This window comes from Rhinolophus sinicus, chromosome 2 (assembly GCF_057876585.1).
Source record: "Rhinolophus sinicus isolate RSI-liver-muscle chromosome 2, RSI-T2T, whole genome shotgun sequence".
Classification (NCBI taxonomy): domain Eukaryota; kingdom Metazoa; phylum Chordata; class Mammalia; order Chiroptera; family Rhinolophidae; genus Rhinolophus; species Rhinolophus sinicus.
This window is the reverse complement of record NC_142502.1, coordinates 93,626,059-93,643,400: the sequence shown is the minus strand read 5'-3', so window position 1 is coordinate 93,643,400 and position 17,342 is coordinate 93,626,059. Positions and strand designations below refer to the sequence as shown.

Sequence of the window (17,342 nt, the reverse complement as noted above, 5' to 3'; positions counted from 1 at the left end):
CCTGAAGCACTGGGCTGAGAGAAAATAAAAGTGTACGCACACATCCATATCCTGAGCTCAAATCTGATTCGGTCTCCATGAAAAACCTAATGAAAAGGCTGTAGAAAGCAGAGGCAAAGCTTATTAAATTTTCTCGTGACCCATGGCCCACATAAAGTCCCAGTATATAAAGGAACCGTGCAAGATCTTGTAGCCCTCCCCTTAGCCCTCAGGGAATCTGCTATTCCAAAAATATGGCCTATTAAAAAAAATAACTTCCAGGGACAATTCCATAAGCTTTCTTGTTAATGTTTACAGCTGTATCAACATCACACCAATACTTTTTTTGTATGTGTGTGAGGAACAGAATCCACAGATTTAACTGTGACAAGTCCTATATAATTCCCTAATCGTGAAACTAGTTAGACACAGCAAGATGTATTGATGGAAGTTTGTTTAGGGTAATGGGTGAGCTATTAACTTTGTAATTGAATCCTTGCTGCTGCTTCTACTTGCTTTGAAAACCCGCCTTGACACTTCACAGGGCTTAGTTCTTAGGTGTCTCACTCTGTCGGTCTGGAGAGTTTTCAGTCCTTCGTAGTAGCTGGGAGAGGAAGGGAAGAAAAAGCTCGAAAGCCAGCCCTGGTGGGTCACACACCATGAGTGGAAAGCTTAGTCAATGAGAACAAGAACTGTATCCTAGTCGGGGATGAGCTAGTCAATATCTGAGGACCGTGGGCTAGTTGTTTTACCTCTGTAGGCTTTAGGCACTTCGTCTATGAACACCTTACTTGCTGGGGTCTAGGAGCTCTTTGGGGGAATCTCTAAAGGTTCTTTAGAGTTCAAAATCTATTTGTAACCTGGATGAAAAGTTATAAATGGTGGGGGAAACAACCATCAACAAACAATGCGTTTCCCTAGCCTTTGCTGATCATTTTTCTCCTGGTCTTAGTTCCCTGTATTAGAGCAGATGCCCCAAACTTGCACTGGCAGGAAGTAGGGTGGTGGGTGCATTTCAGTTAATGGGCCTCGTTGGAACATGTTTGGCTGTGGAGACAGCTACACTCATATTACCAAGCCTTGGCTTCCTGTCTGTTTTCTTTGGGCTGGGTAGGCAATGAAAAAGGAGACAGGAAAATACATTTTGGGGCAAATAAAATAAGGAATTTGTCTTATGAAGACAGCTTATAGTTGGGAAATTCTAATGTTCAACTTAACCCTATCCTGATACGTTCCTCTGGTCCTATGCTAAGTGGACGCTGAGGTGTTCCTGCTACCCAGAGAGTATACCTTCCCATTCTTGAACATTCTTAATAATTCTCCTTCAAGGTTTTTTTCTTAATCAAAGGGCAAATTCTTACTCCAGTCATCGTAATGGCTTTTCTTTGACTCAGCTTTAGTTACTTCACGTTTTCCTAAAATGTTGGGGCAACATACTCGGGCCTCAGTGGTACAGAATATGGAAGAAGGAATCCACAGGATATTTCTTTTGCTGTATCAGGCATTGTTGTACATCCCAGCGCCACTCTCCAGATTTCCACTTAATTAATGTGGCACCAAGATTCAGAAATTTCTCTATTACACTCACACCAAGAGAGTAAATATAGCCTTTACTAAGAATGATTTGGTGATTTTTTTAGAAAAACAGTCTTAGCACCTTTGTTATATTTTAGTTTGTATGTTTCTTTAATATCGAGAATTTCCTTGGATTTTAGACTTGAATAAACTAGAAGAAAGACAAGGTTTTTTTCCCCCCCTCTTTTTCTAATAATGCATTCTCACATTCACATGGTAACCCAAAGGATAGTTTTCAATTTCTTTAGCAAAACCACAGTACTAGATTTAAAATAAAAAAGCATTCTCTGTAATCTAACATAGTTTATCATATGTTTTCAGGCTTTAGCATATCACAGAATATCCAGATTCCTCTTGAGAATCTGAGGTTCCTTGCCTATATTTCTATTGTTTTCCTCTTAAAGGGGTTGTAAGATTGAGTTTTAATTTTTCAGAAAATAGCCTCAGTAAGGTATTAATTATACCCTAAGAAAGAAAAAGTCACTATGGTCACCATGGAAATTTCCCTTTGACAAATGTGTTTTGTCTCTTTCTCTGCCCCAGCTTTGGGATAGTACATGTCAACATGCACAGGCTCTCTGAACTTGCAGGGGAGGTTTCCTCTTTCATGAAAGAAGAGAACACTCCCCAGTACACATTCACTTGTCCCATCCTCACTGCGAGGGTTAGAGGAGGTGCCCAGAGAGTTCCTCTTGAGGTTCAGCATCCCTACTCCTGATGTGTGACTCTGAGTCACCCACGGGGCCCCTCAGCTCTCCACTTATAGAGCAGCCTAGGAATGCTTGCCCCTAGAGGATGCTTATAAAGCAATTTGAAATGAAAGACCTTATAGAGACACTTCATTATAAATATCAGTATTGATGATTCCTTGGCTTAAACCCCCAGTATGTATGTTCACATATCTATTTAGCATGGTCAATTGTTCAGCTAATTAATATGCTTTTATTTTATGATTTGCTGTTTCCAGGGCACAGACAGAAGCTTGATGACTCTAAACCTAGTTTGTTCTCTGATCGCCTCAGTGATTTAGGGCGCATTCCTCATCCCAGTATGAGAGTAGGTGTCCCGCCTCAGAACCCACGGCCCTCCCTGAACTCTGCACCAAGTCCTTTTAATCCACAAGGACAGAGTCAGATTACAGGTAAGACAGACTCATAGGTTTCACTTGCACAGACTCTGGCAGGCTGGGGGTGAGGGGCTGCTAGATGAGATGTGTTCACTTCAGAACTCCTGGAGCTGTGAAATGGCTTCTCATTAAAGAATCAAGACTCGAAGATTTCGACCTTTTTTTATATATAGAAAAAACAAAACAAAACAAAAAAACAAACAAACAAGCAAAAAGCCAAATTCTAGTATTCAATAACTTTGGGATGAAATTCGGGGAAGTTTCTAGCAATGTCAGTCTGCACACCGGTGGAATTGTAATAACTACTGTCTGGGACAATGTTTGTTACAAGTTTCTGTATTGTGTCTAGGTGGTGCAGGGGTGCAGGGGATAACATCACACCCTCACTATTAGGAAATTAGGAATTACCATCTCCGCTGGGGGCTTACATTTCTTATATGTATAACTATTTTGTTAAGTTTTGTTGAAAATTGCCCAGGGTTCTCAGGAAGCCTTGATTGGTGGTTCTAAGGCAAGGTCAATGAGAGGCTCATTGGACAGACGGAACTTACTTCTGATTCACATTTCGCTCCGGTTTCTCAAGCAGCGTTTCTCTTTATATATTTTATTAAGCTGCATACTTTACCTTCAATCTTAAAAAAATTAACCTCAGCGTTGCATTACAGACTAATCATTCACATTTGGGGCACCCAGACTCCCAACTCTCCTGTTTTTTCTGCCCCACTTGTCACAAAAACAGATCTTCTTTTAGGACTAGTCTGAGTTTTGCTTTTAGGTCATGGTGACAAGAGTGTGTTAATCATCATAGATCTTTAATTTGCAGATCACAGGTATTGAGAGCTGAAAGGAACTCTACATGTCACCTAGTTGCTATTGTGGGTAGAGTTGGGCTAGAATAGAGAGAAAGTAACTCAAAACAAAATGTACAACAAACCTCCAAAATGGATCTTTTGTAATAGTTATGTTTTTGTCTATATAGTGGTTAGGTTTTGACTGTCCTTAATGGTTTATAAACATAATTATTTATAAACTAGAGGACGTCCCTCTCTTTCTCTCCTGCCCATATTAAGTATATGTCTTCTTGGTTATTTTCTAAGAGTAGGTTTCTGTGGCTATATGAATCTTAGTCTGAACATATGAGTGTGCCTGAGTCTCTATGTTAAAAATAATATAGAATTATAAAAACAAAATATCTGAACACTGAAGAGAACCAGATATCTGCATCAGGGAAGAACCTTAGTGCTCTGTGAAGAATAGCCATGTTGTTAGCCTATATAAATCTCTAAATGTTGATATGTAGGAGTCAAAAGGTTAATATGTTCAGCAGACATGTGTCCTTGATGAAACTGCAGGGATGAAATTCACACTGACATGAGTTTGAAGCTTGTAGCTGTAGGTGCTACTGCATTTAAAGTAGTAGACTTTGGATTATTGATTACGGTTCCTAACAGCTGTCCTTTTGTCTTTATAGTAATCCTTTAACTGTGTGTGTGTGTGTGTGTGTGAGTGTGTGTGTGTGGAAACATAGGTATACATATATAAAAGTGTTTATACATGATCTGTAAGGGACTTACGATGGTTAGTTCTACACACACACACACACACACACACACACACACACACACACACAGAGGGTGCCCAAAAAATGTATACATATTTTAAGAAAGGAAAAAACTATTAAAATTGTAATACTCAATATAAACCGATAACAAAAGATGAATACAAGTCATATGTATACATTTTTTGGCACCTCTGATATATATATATATATATATATATATGAAAAATAATATATTGTATGATTTGGCAACTCCTGGGTTCTCAAAATGTTTGATTTATATATGCTAATCCTTAATTGTTTGCTAATTATGGTTTGGTAATCATGCTTTTAAAATGAGCTTTGGAACCTGTGTTGCTAGATTCACTTCAGAAGATGCTTTTCTCAAGGCATTGTCCTGAAACCTAAAGATGGCATTGTAAAGCAGACCAGGGGACATTTTAGAATCTAAAGTGACCTTAGATATCATTAACCACAAAGTAGGTAAAAGCTGTGAAGAAGAGCTATTTTTTAGCAGCACCCCACCCCCAGATGTGAGTGCAGAGAGTGGGGCCCTGAGGAAGTCACTGCCAGGCGAGGAGGATCTGAGCAGATCAGGAGCATGGCTTATCTGCAGTTTTCCAGAAAGTTGGGGGCAGAGCAGAATTAGTTCTCTTGACTCCTCAGGCGGTGTGTTTTTTCTTGTACAATACCATGCTGCAGTTCCATCACGATCTTTTAAAAACAATGTTTAAATATTCTCTGGCTATATTTCTAGAGATGAAAATATAAACCAAGTTTATTTCTAGGTACTGATAGCCTTCTGAAATTACATCACAAGAGCATCAGCTCTGCGTTTGGGGATCACAGCACTAGCAGAATTGATTTATAGATCAGTCTTTTCATTTTGTTTGACACCCACAAGGGATTGAGCCCAATGACTCTCTCACGCTCCCCTAATGTGAAGATTCACACACACATTACATGCCGACTGTGCCCACTCTTGGCCATGTGCACTTTGTAATGCTACCGTATGGTTAGTGAGATCATGCAGGTATCTGCCCGGAACCAAAGGACTTGCAGAGTTCTGCCATGACCCAAATTATTAGGACAACCCACGAACACCCGTAACCACAGCAACTTCAAAGTAAATTGAACAGATTCCATTTTTTTTTTCTCTCGGGGTTAATTTTCTTATTTACTGAATGAGTATGTTTTAGAGCCTACCACATGTAGACAACTGGGTCTTAGATACTGTGGGGCAGAAAAGAAAAGGTTTGTCCTTGAATGAAAGTCTAATGGAAGAGATATTTATCTTTCTGTACCCTAGACTGTAATGTTGTTGTTCCTTGAGTACACGTTCTGCTCTCTGTACCCCATTACTTAGGCTATTCTATCTATTGGGGTCTCTCTGCTGACAAGATCCACCCATCTTCAAGGTCACTATTACCTCCTTCAGGAAAGAGTCCTGGAACCTTCATCTAGAAGGCTGCCTGTCCATCTTCTAAGCTTTAGTTGAGATTGCCTTATTTATGGCTTCCGTGTGTTTGCTTTATTCTGCCCTGCTGGGTTGTAAGTTCTTTGAGGGATTTATGACAGGGATTTTTTTTTTTTCCGTGCCCATCACTGTGGTAGCATCTCATTAAAAGTTGAATGAGTGAAAGTTCAGGTGAGAAGAAATTGGTGCAAGAAGGGCTGGAATATCATGCCTTCTTAGCTTTAACTGTTCTTCCTAATTTTCTATTCTAGGGTGTCATTGTTCCCTGGTCATGAACAATAATGGCAGAAATCACATTTCAATGTAGCACTCACATCCTTAAACCATTTGGTATCATTGCAGTTTAGAATCTACATAATTGCACAATTACATTTAAATTGTGCTTATGAGCCTTACCTACTATAATGGATTTCTTAACTTCTTTGCAATGTGCCACATCTGAATTTTATTTCCTGTTTTCCTTTGGATAAAGATGTTTGTAACAGAAAGGGCCCAGTTACCTCTCACTGCGTTGGCTCTCTTGATACTTCAAGCTCTTACCCGAGAACTATGGATAATGATCATGGTTGTATAGTCACTAATAGTTCTCCCACTTTGCCAACCTAAAAGGCAAGTCAAACTCCAGAAAAGCGAACTAAAATTGAAAAAGTCATAAATTGAGGCAGTCATAAGCATTTAGCATTTCATATTCGCATTCTCCAATGTCTCTCACAATTCCCAGGGCTAGAGATGCTAGCCATGCAGTGGCCTGGCTTCTTTGCAGTGCTGGTCTGATGGTGTCACTCTATTGCAGTTGTTAATGATTGACAGTCTGCTTGAGGGCCCAGGGCCTCCTCAAGGCTTCCTCAGGAAGTTGCTTTCTCTGTACCTTTTTTGTTTTGTTTTTAATTTTTCAGACATCTGGTGCCTATCTCCGGGTGCTAGGAAAACACCTACTCTGTCACAAGTGTCTCCTTTTGATTCAGAACATGGTGATAGCAGTAGAGTAGAGTAGAGATAGTGTGTTAGGAGATATGATCACCATAATGACTGTTTTAAGCTCAGTGGCCTCTGGATGGGTGAGCGGCACTTAATAAAAGCTGACTCAGGCACCTGGGTGTGGTGGGTCCGGACGTTCATCTAACTTTTGAGTTGGGCATTCTGCTATTCTGTTATTCACGTATTCAAAAAATATTTGAATTCTCACTGTCAGGCAGTGACGTAAGTGAACCAGATAGTTATAGTTTCTGCTCATAAGGAGCTAACGTTTTAGTGAGCGATACAGTCAGTAAATGGGTAAATAAGCATATGTACAAGACTATTTTAGATAATAGTAAATGCTTTGAGAAAATGAAATAGAGGGTAATGCAATAGCAATTTAGGGAGGCAAGAAGCTAATTTTGATTGGAAAGCTGGGAAAGGGTTCTTTGAAGGGCTTTGAAGTTTTGAGGAACAGCGTTTCAGGCAATGGACAGCAACGGCTGTCAGGAAGCAGGGAATGTGGTTTAGGGGACCGGAGGGTTCGTGTAGGTGGAATGTAGTGAACAAGGGGAATGATACAGAAAGGCAGGCAGGGGCTACATTATAGAGTCTTCAGGGCCTTGCTAAAGAGCTTGGGTTTTGTTCTGATGGCAGCGGGGTGCTATTGAAGGAAGCGAAGCAAGAGAATGATATTACATGTGTTGAAAAAAACCTTTTGGTTGCTGTGTGAAGAATGGATCATAAGGGGGCAATGGTAGAAGCAGGGTCATCATTCAGGAAGCTGTTGCAGTAGCCAAGGCAAGAGTTGAGGATGGTAGTATTTCTCTTCTTCCTTCAAAACTCAAATCAAATGCTGACACCTGTCAGACCTCTTCGAACCTCCAAGGCTCCCATACCACTGTTCCACTGATGACAATTATTTGTTTACACATCTGTTTCCTCCAGTAGATGCTGAACTTTCAAAGTCTAGCTGGTGTTTTATTTACCTTTGTGTCTCCATTGTCTTATATAGTACCTGCTGCTTGGGACTTTTGGATTAGTGATGAATGAATGGACGAATGGGTCATTGACTTCTTCAGGAAGTGTGACCCATTATTATTCTAGCCCTAATATTTTTTTTCAGTACCTATTTGATTGAATTACGATTAGCTACCGTTTGTTGAATGTGTATTGTGTGCCAGAACATTGTTCTGAATGAGATTAACTCATCCATTCCTCACAATAGCATTATTACAAAAACCGACGGTCAAAAAAGCTAAAAAAATTGCCCAATGTTCCACTTACAACTAATAAGTGGTAAATACAGGAATTAAAGCCAGAGCCATGTAGCTCCAGGCTCTTGTGCTCTTAACCACCCTACACCCTTGGGAGGCTGATGCGTACTTCTGCCGGGGCTCAGCTTCCCCCCATTTCAGTACCTAACAACTTTCACGTGTGCAGCTCTTTACAATGTACAAACTAGTTTTACGTAAAGTTCTTAGTAAAACCTTAAAACTGTTCTGAAAAGTACATATTTTACGGGTGGGAACAAATGGATTCTTTGAGCAATGACTTGCCGAAGGCCTCTGCAACTGATACAGTTGACCGTGAGTTCCAGGTCCTTGGGAACAGTCACCCTCATCCCCACCAAGCCAGGCATGTTGCTGACAGTCTAAGCAACATGTGTCCTATGGGACTAATTTCTTTTTCTTCTCTCCATTGGCTATAATTTAGGATCTTTAAAGATGCTATTTTCATGAAAGGGATGCATGAAAAGTATCTGAATTGTGCTGTAAAATGCACTATAATTGTTTTTAATGATTAAATTACAGTTATATGAGTATATATATTCAAGGTAACGCTTTTAGGAATATCTTGACAAACAACTTGCCAGCCATACGTAGAATAATATTAATCTTCTTATCAGCAGTTACCTTGACTGAATTGAAGTTGTTTCCACCTAACTTTAGTCTGATTCTGTATCCCCTCGGCAAACAGTGCTCCTCCTTTAAACATTAAGAGGATCTCAGCCAAACAGGCCAGTTGGGCCTGGGCTGTACATATGTTTGATCGTCTTAGGCCTGAGTCCACTATGCTTGCACTGAAACATTTACTAGCGTAATCCTTTCAGAAATAGGAATGCATAACTGAGTAGTATGTGTTTCGAATTACTGTTTTATTGAAGTGCCAAGTGACCGCATGATTCTTTAAGGTGAAATCAGTTGGGAGGTTCAGTGGGCCTGGAGGCAGGGGTGGGTGGTGGCCGTGAGTGTGAGGGCGAATGAACCCATGAGAGGCTGGGTGACTCTTAATGAGCAGGAAGAATGATTGTAGATGCTGTCAGTATGAGAATTGTAGGATGTGGACAGTGGGAGTTAAGTGAGGTGTCATGCTTTACGACCACTGTGTCCTACTCACTGAGAGCCATCTTGGGTCTTAATGAACTGAAATCACCACACTCAAAGACAGGTTGTTAGAAGTACTGGGCTTTTACTTTGGTGATGCTATGTTTTAATTTCTGAAGTCACTGGAAAGTCTTGTCCTGTCTTCTTCCTTTGGTCAGGATAGCCAAGTAAATTTGCTGCTACCATGTGCACGTGTGAGCAAGAAATGTCTTTAGAGATGGTTGCCGGTTACAGTCCTCATGAAAAAACGGCACAAGTCCTGTATGTAAACACCGTTTTATATCTGTGCAGCTCTGGCAGCCACCTTATGAGAAGTTCACGTCCAGCATGTGCTGGCTTGAAGACTAAAGTTCAGTAAGACCCTGTGAAGGGCTGGCGGTCCATATGTCAGATTGCTTAAGCCGTTCTCAGATTCCACAGATAAGCTTCTTGTAGGTCTCTGGACTTCTGTCGGTTGAAATTTCCTGATTCACTGAAGATGCTCTGGCTTTATTATGCTTTCAGAAAAACAGAGGGGTAATATTAAAAGAAAAATTAATTTCTTGAATTCCAAAAATGTGATCATTGTCTTTATAATTTACTCCTATCTGAAACAGAAGATGCATAGTTAAAATCTAATTGTGATAAGGAAAACCCATTTCATACATAATATCTCCCTTTTATCCTTCCCCATGATAGTTCTGTTCCTAGGCTGTCTTAAGGTCTCTGCCCAGAGAAAGCCTTAGCTTCTTTCTCTCATTCTTTTCCAAAGCATCATCTTTTTCTTTTTAGTTTTATATTTAGTTACAGCTTTGAATACATGTACATATATGTGTGTGTGTATATATATATATATATATATATATATATATATATATATATACACACGTACACATACGTGTATGAATAGCTTTCCCCTTTATTAGTTGCCCAGGGACCTTTCTTGCCCCTTTTCACCTTTTGTAATAGACTGTGGGAAAAATGATCAGAATAGGAGTCTGACTTTGAATAAAATAGTTAACCTACAAGGCTAACGCAGGGATACGTCAGGCATGCAGTTGGTGTAATGGATGGTCTGGTGGTGTATTTTGATGTTTAATCATGGAGGGGCACCCAGGGCTTCAAACAGGGTGTTGGTGTATATTGTACTATGCAGTATTAAAAGCAACAATACATTACAGATATTATCAGTTTAAAAAGCATTTTCATTCCGTTTATTTTCATTTTAATATACACAGAAGTATTCCAGGAATAAAATCGTATGGCACTACTCCCAGTTAAGACCATCAAATTCTTTGTAGGACTGTTTATTTTGATAAGGACTTGCTTTTTAACTTTTTAACTGTTTAAAAACGGTTGTAACAATCTTTACAAGACAGATTTCACAGAAGACTCAGTCTCGTGAACCCTATTTAGTGAGTAAGAAAACAGGTATCCGGAGATTTCAGACTCTCAGAGCTGAAACTAGAAATCAGTGTCTCAGGAAGGTGAAATCTGATAAGGTGGTTTTTGGTGGGGAGCTGGTGACGATGGAGGGGGAAGGGTTAAGAAGAATAAGAAATGGGAGATTTCACCAAGGTGCATGGTGGGAAAGGAAAATGACTTTGGTTGAGCACCACTGAGGACCCAGTTAAGAACAGAGATAATTGGAAGAGCCAGTCGGCACAATTATATGCTTATCTACTACCGTGGATGCTCGTTGTGAATAGGAGTGGGCTCTAGTGTGGTGGGTTATCGGTGAGAATCACAGTTTCTCCTAGGACTTGGTACAAGGCAGGGAAACAGGGAAGATGTTGAGCCAGTTACCAACATGGGGGAATGTTCTGGAGGTTGGTATGTTACGGTAAAGGTGGAAGAACTTCTGAAGAGGAGTTGGCTCATCTTGTGTCCTTTGAGAATGAGCAGTAGCCAAGTGAAAAGTTTAGGAGGAAAGATCTGGGGAAATCCAAGGTTCAGTTAAGGTGGGAAGTAGGAGTGTCCTACAGAAAAGTTGAGAGTAGATAGGAGCCCTTCGCTGTTCCTTCAACCATTTCTCCTGTAACAGATGGAGGTTCCACATCTTGCTCTGTCTTCTCCAATGTTTCAATTTGACAGGGCCTCAAGAAAACACACTCCTCTAGCTATGTCTGACCAGGGTGGTAGTCTGTTAGTACTCGCTCAATAGATCTCTGTTAAAAGATAACATTTTGTCATCCGATCACACTATGGCTTGCAGTCCATGAAAAACTCTGCTCTAGGGCAGGCTTCCCCCATCCTGTCTCGTAGTTGACTAAATGCAGCTGTACTTTTGTTCTTACTCAGTTTCATTACGACACTTCCACCCCCTCTTTCCATCTTGTAGGGTTATTTTATGGTTCTGATTCTTCATCTAGTGTGTTGACTGTTCCTTACAACTTTGTCTCATCTTGACGTTTAGAATGGTTGCTTCTAAGTATTTAAGACTTTGATGAAGATGCCGAACATAACTAGGATTATAATGTCCTTGAACGTGTCACTATGTACCTCTCTCAAAGCTGACCTGGATCCATAGCCACGACCACTTTCTGGTTGGCCTTTTAACTAGCTGTAAGTCATGTTAGAGATGAGACATATACCTTGCTGAGGTCAAGATACACAATAGACGGATGAACTTTCCTCTAATCCATTGCTCTAGTAATCCTAGGAAATGAGTTTTAGTGAACCTGTTCCACTTTCTGAGTCACTGTGAAGATCAAGGTGAAAAGTTCATTGTCTACAGGCTATTGACAGTGATTTAAAGAGTTTTAGTGGACTCCAAGCAAGTCAGTAACAACAATGGCTCCAACATACTGAAGATGGTCCCCGATTTAATGATGTTTTAATGATTTTTCAACTTTCTGATGGTGTGAAATCAATACCCATTCAGTAGAAACCGGCTAGGTGAGCTTTACTATAATGTTCAATAAGTTAGGTGTGCTAAATGCATTTTCAACTTAACGACAATTTCAACTTAAGATGGGTTTATTAGGACATAACCCCATCGTAAGTGGAGGAGCATCTGTAGTTGAAATTTAGATTTTACCAATAGCTGTGCCATTTTCAGAACAAGATAAATGGGGTAAAAGAACATAAAACTAATATAGATCATGTAGTAAACTTTAAAGGCATTATTTTCCAATAATTTAGTAATTATCATGTGGAAGAATGATTCCAAGAGAGCAAAGCTAAGGTTAGTAGTGAGGGGGGGAGTTGCAGGATCTACGAAGTTCTTTCACATATTGAGCAAAATATGTCTCCCTGTAACTCCCCCTGCCTCACTACTAACCTTAGCTTTCGTTGATCCTGTTCTGCCAACTGGAAGCCCTTTGCCTACGAGTTGCCACAAAATCTTGCAATATTGTGGGGTATAATTCATCTTGGAAGAAACTTGAATTCATTTAAAGCAGCAAGTTGCTCTCTCTTATCTCCCTACCTCTTTTGGGCCTTAATTTCCTCTTACGCATGTTTGTTCTACTCCTTCTATCTGAAGATCATTCTTGATAAGGGAAGATTAAATCAAAATCATGTTAGCTAATTTTCCATTATAACTGTCATCAATCAAACGTATGCCCATTGTTCTCAAACTTTGTTGTATGTTAGCTTCACCCCTGGGGAGCTCATTAACCATACAGTTACCCGGGGCTTTGCCCTTGAACCAGAATGTACCAGGTGGAGCCTGCCTAATTCGCAGCTGCTGCCCAAGGCCCATTACTCCAGGCTCACCTTGCTCATGCAGAGCCAATCCTGATCCAGCTGGGGGCGTCTCAGGAGCCTTATCCCCAGGGACAGGTGACATGTGGGGGCAGCTAAGTGCCCCAGGCTACTCCCTGGTTTCCTGAGAGCAGCTTCTGGACTCCACCTTTGTGTCCATTTCAGCTACTGTTTTCCCTACACGCCTTTCCCTGTGTGCCATGTCCTCGGCTGGACTTCTGCCCTGTTTCTATTATGATGCTGTCAGAGGGAGATTTTAGACATGCATATCTGATGATGACACATCATACTTACAAACACCTCACTGACCTTCCGTTGCACTTGGGATAGAGACCAAAGCTCCAGCATGGCCCAGCAGGTTCTGCACTGCCCGGCTCCTCCCTGCCTGCCCTCCAGCCTCGTCTCACATGATTTTGAACCTTTTGTCTGTAATCCAACCACGCTGGCTTTCTCAACTCCCCCCAGAAAACCATACTGCCTCAGTCCCCGGAACTTGATACGTGCTGTTCGCTTCGTCTAAAGTTCTTTTAACCCCACCTACTTATCTACTAGACTTCTGCTTGTCATTCAGTGTGTGGCTTAATCATCACATCATTAGAGAAACCTTCCCTGACCACCAGGCGTGGTTGGAGGCCCCCCTGCCCCCACACTGTACTTTTTTTATGGTGACAGAGATACCTCCTTTTTAGCACTTACCACTGTTGTATAATATATATTAGACAATACATGTCAGTCTCCCTTACCAAACTGAAAACTCTGTGAGGGCAAGGATTAGGTTTGTCCCCAAGGATCAGGGATGCCATTCATAGCCCTGGTGCACAGCACAGTTCCAGAGGAGGTACTCAGTCATTATGTTTTGAATGGATGAATGACTGGGAGACAATTCTTAGAACCATGGAGACCGTCATCCATCCGACAGCAGGGATCACCATACCTGGGACCTTCTGTAGCATCCTGGATGTTGATACCTAACGGATTTGAACCTGAGTTTACTACATCTTCTTCAATACTGGGATTTGAACTAAGGGTCACTTTTGCTGGCCAGCTCCACGTCCCAGTTATTTCTCAAATTCTGGTGCTGCCTGTTTGTAACTTATTCCCCTCCCTCTGCTGGCTTTACTCTTGAGGTCCAGGGTTTGCCAAGGCTGAGGGCAGGTTAAGTGTGACGTGGTACAGCCTTTTGTTTCTCCTATTAGGTTTTTCGTTTAAACAAGAAAATCCTCTCATTTCGTGTAAGACAGTTGTGTGTTCCATGCAGGCAAATGTTGATGATACATAAAAGGAGCTTCTCATTACCTTGTTCTAATACTTCTGGTTTTTCTTTTAACATCTTACTATGGGATCGGACGTCTTAAGCTATATGTATTATTTCTCATTTTCTTCCCTGCTCTTGTCTCCTAAGAGTTACTAATTTCCTCTTCTCCTGTTGTTTGTATTGTAATATAACCTGTTGTCATGCCTGGTGTACCCTACGTAGCACCCAGTTTTATCCAAACAGTTTGCTGCTCTTTGTTTCTCAGCTTTCAGTCTAAAGCTCTGTGAACCAGTGGGTTGGTCTTCTGCGAAAAGATTCCGGTAGCCACCCTGGTTAGTTTGAGAAAGCCCCTGGTGGGAATACAAGAGGGGAATCAAAGTCCTGTTCTTGGTGTCTTCTCTGCTGACATGAGCCCAGACCCTCTGTGCTGGGAGGTGCCATGAGTGTCAGCACCTGTCAGCTACATTTCAGAGCCACCCCCAGTCAACTCAGCGTGGCTTTAGTAATTTCTGCTGTAACGACTGTCTCCTGAAAGGACTGAGGGGAGGGAGCCCACTTTTCCGAGGAGTTAGAATCATAGCATTTCATAGCTGGAAATCATCTTAGAGATAAACTCATCCGTTCTCACCTTATAGGTGGAAACAGTGAGACTCAGAGAAGGTAAATGCTTTGTGTACAACTGCGTAGTCAGTGCCAAAGCCTGCAGGCCACGGCTCTTCCTGCACTTGGAGGAACTTGTTTGTTTTCAGACTGTGTTTCCTATTAGTCAAGAAAACCAGAAGCAAGTGGGAAAGCTCATTCAAAAATCCAGTCTCGCCAAAAGGGTTATGAGAGAAGACATAGAATTTAACATTTAGTATTTAGTGTAAATTGTTTTGAAATGGGAGTTAACGTACGTCTGAACGTGACTATATTTGTCTTATGAATGACTGTAATATGACAGAAGTAGTTTAGGCTAGGCCATTGTAAACCAGCCTCTCTCTGTTAAGATTGTTGACTTTGCTTGACTCTGGTAGCAATGGAGAGGCTTCATCTTAAACTAGTAGACTCTGTATACAGTTCATTTTAAATACCCCAGTTTTCTCAGGGAATATTTGAGGACCGTACCGCCTGATTTGAGTACGGCTTAGGGGAAAAAAATAGGTGGAAGATAGGGGGAGGGGAATGTGGGTGTCTCTAAATGTACCCTACTCCCCCAATCCAGCAGGTACTCACTGTAGACGCACTGCTCTTTGGCAGAAATCATGCTGTTTTCGCGTCACGTTACACAGAAGCCTGCTGGCAGCGCAAACAGGAAGAAGCCTTTCATGTGCTGGTTCAGGCTTTGCCCCTGTTGACTTGTTTCCTCCCATCTCTTCACGAAGTTCAACACCATGTCCACGGTGTGCCTTGTTGTGAGTGATTCTTAGGAAAGCAGGCCCTTCTTCACACCCACACATGTTTAACCAAAGTGTTTACAGAAGGAGGCCTGCTAAGAGCAACACCGAGTTTCCTTGCATACCTTTCCCTAGGCTTTCATAAAGCTCTCTGACCACTCTGCCTACCCCTCTTCAAACTTAATTAAGAAAAGATTTTTCTACGTGTCTTCACAGAGTCAGTTCATTTTCCTTGGGTGATTTTTTTTCTAACCATCTGCCCTCCTCCTTCCCCTCTTCTTCTGACCCCAAGTGTTTAGAGTTCAATTATGCAGACATGCAATTTAGCATTTCAGTCGTTTGGTGGAAGCATGGCTGCTCTTAGAGCCCATGACTCTTCTCCTATCATTGTAGGAAATGCGTGGCCACTCCTTCCTTTTCCCCATACCAGTTATTAACTTGAGAAGCTATGGTCCAACTCAAAGAAGAGAGCTGGCTGTCCTCGTATGCACAGGAGTAAACAAACAGTTGTCTCCATTTTGCTTGATGCAAAGACAACTTGAGACGTGTGAACCACTCCTCCCCCAATTAGCATTTCTGAGCGTCCCCTAGGTATGTTGCCGCTTGTACTTTTACGTTTTGGAGGTTTATAGCGTGGAAAGCAGATGCAGCCGATCCCCAAGGCGCCTGAGCTGAAGGAGCCTGAACCCTAGGAGGAGAACTTATAAAGTCCACTCTGACACTGGTGCTCGATAGTTCATTTCTATCCTTACAGCTTTAAAAAAAATAAAATAAAAAAAAGCCACAAGGACATGCTTTGAACATTTTTGAATTGTTTTATATCTGATTGTCTTAGTTTCCCAACTGGTGTGTGAACTTTTTCAAGGCAAGGAATATCTTTTGTTTCTTATGTGTCTTAGGCCGTCCCCCTGCCATGTGGGCATACAGAAGCTGTTTGTCACAGTAAAAATTGATAATTTGCTGATTCACCAGAACAACATGTACAAACTTCTCCCCCCGCTCCTCCCCCTGCCAAAAGCCCTGTTAATGTAGCAGTAATGACCGCTTGCATAGTACTTTGTAGATGAGAAAGGGACAGCTTAGTATGAGCCTTGCCCTCGACTTAATGAAGAAGAGAAACTGCGAAGTGCGTGCAGGCTCTGGAGTTCTGGTGTCCTTTTGAAATACAAGCTTTTTGGTAGGAATTTTGGTAGTAGCTGTGTCTGCCTCAGTTGGAACGAATGCTGAAGGGATTCCTTCTGTCAAAGAAATGGTGCCTTTTTCTTTAATCTGAACTCTTAGTAGCTAGGTTTGGTCTACTCGCACAAAGCAAACTTCGATTTGTTCTGGAAGTGTGCTGTTGCAGATCTGAGGTGTCCAGTACACTGCCCGACCTTCTGTGCCTAGTCGTAGTTCTGGACTCTTTTCTCATTGGCTCCACCGCCAGTGTGTCTAGGAGCTCTGCTCTGCCCTAGGTCTTCTGCTTCTTTCTTTTCTTTCCCATTGAGTTATTTTGATTAGTCACATCCGGCCCATAATATAGGAAAGACCTGATTTTCTCTCTCAAATTGGTTACAGGTCAAATTACAACTTCTCTTGAAAACCCCCTTTTTCTGTCCTAGGAGACAAGTTTGGGGAGAACTAGGGGTGGAGACCTATTTAAAGGGTCCTGTGATAATTAGGATTGCAGGCTTACCAAGCACTAAAGAGTATGGGCACATTTAAAAAAAAACAAAAAATCTGACACCAAAGGTTTTGTTTTTTGATTGTCATATCTATATAAAAACGTATGATAATATTTTGAACTTTGATAATGTAGTAACAGAAATAATGTTGATACTGTTTCTAAAGGTTGCCGTATAAAAATAATGAATGATAGTTTTTAAAACACCGTAAAAATATTTAAAGTTCAACCGCAGTTCTCATCTCTTTTGAAAGTTTCCGTGAAATAGAGTTTGGTTATCCTCTGAACACGTGTGGGTGCTT

At 41.3% G+C, this 17,342-nt stretch overlaps 1 protein-coding gene across 7 annotated transcripts in view; it reads left to right on the top strand.

Annotated features, from left to right (window-relative positions):
• Positions 1 to 17,342, top strand: part of RUNX2 (RUNX family transcription factor 2) — a 322,924-nt gene that overhangs the window by 153,361 nt on the left and 152,221 nt on the right. For 5 of the 7 annotated variants that reach the window (XM_074333024.2, XM_088795676.1, XM_088795675.1 and 2 more), the window contains exon 6: positions 2,522 to 2,695. The exons of the other annotated variants lie outside the window; for them this stretch is intronic. In XM_074333024.2, coding sequence (XP_074189125.2) covers positions 2,522 to 2,695 — 174 coding nt within the window. The remainder of the gene's footprint in view (positions 1 to 2,521; positions 2,696 to 17,342) is intronic. 7 annotated transcript variants of the gene reach the window in all.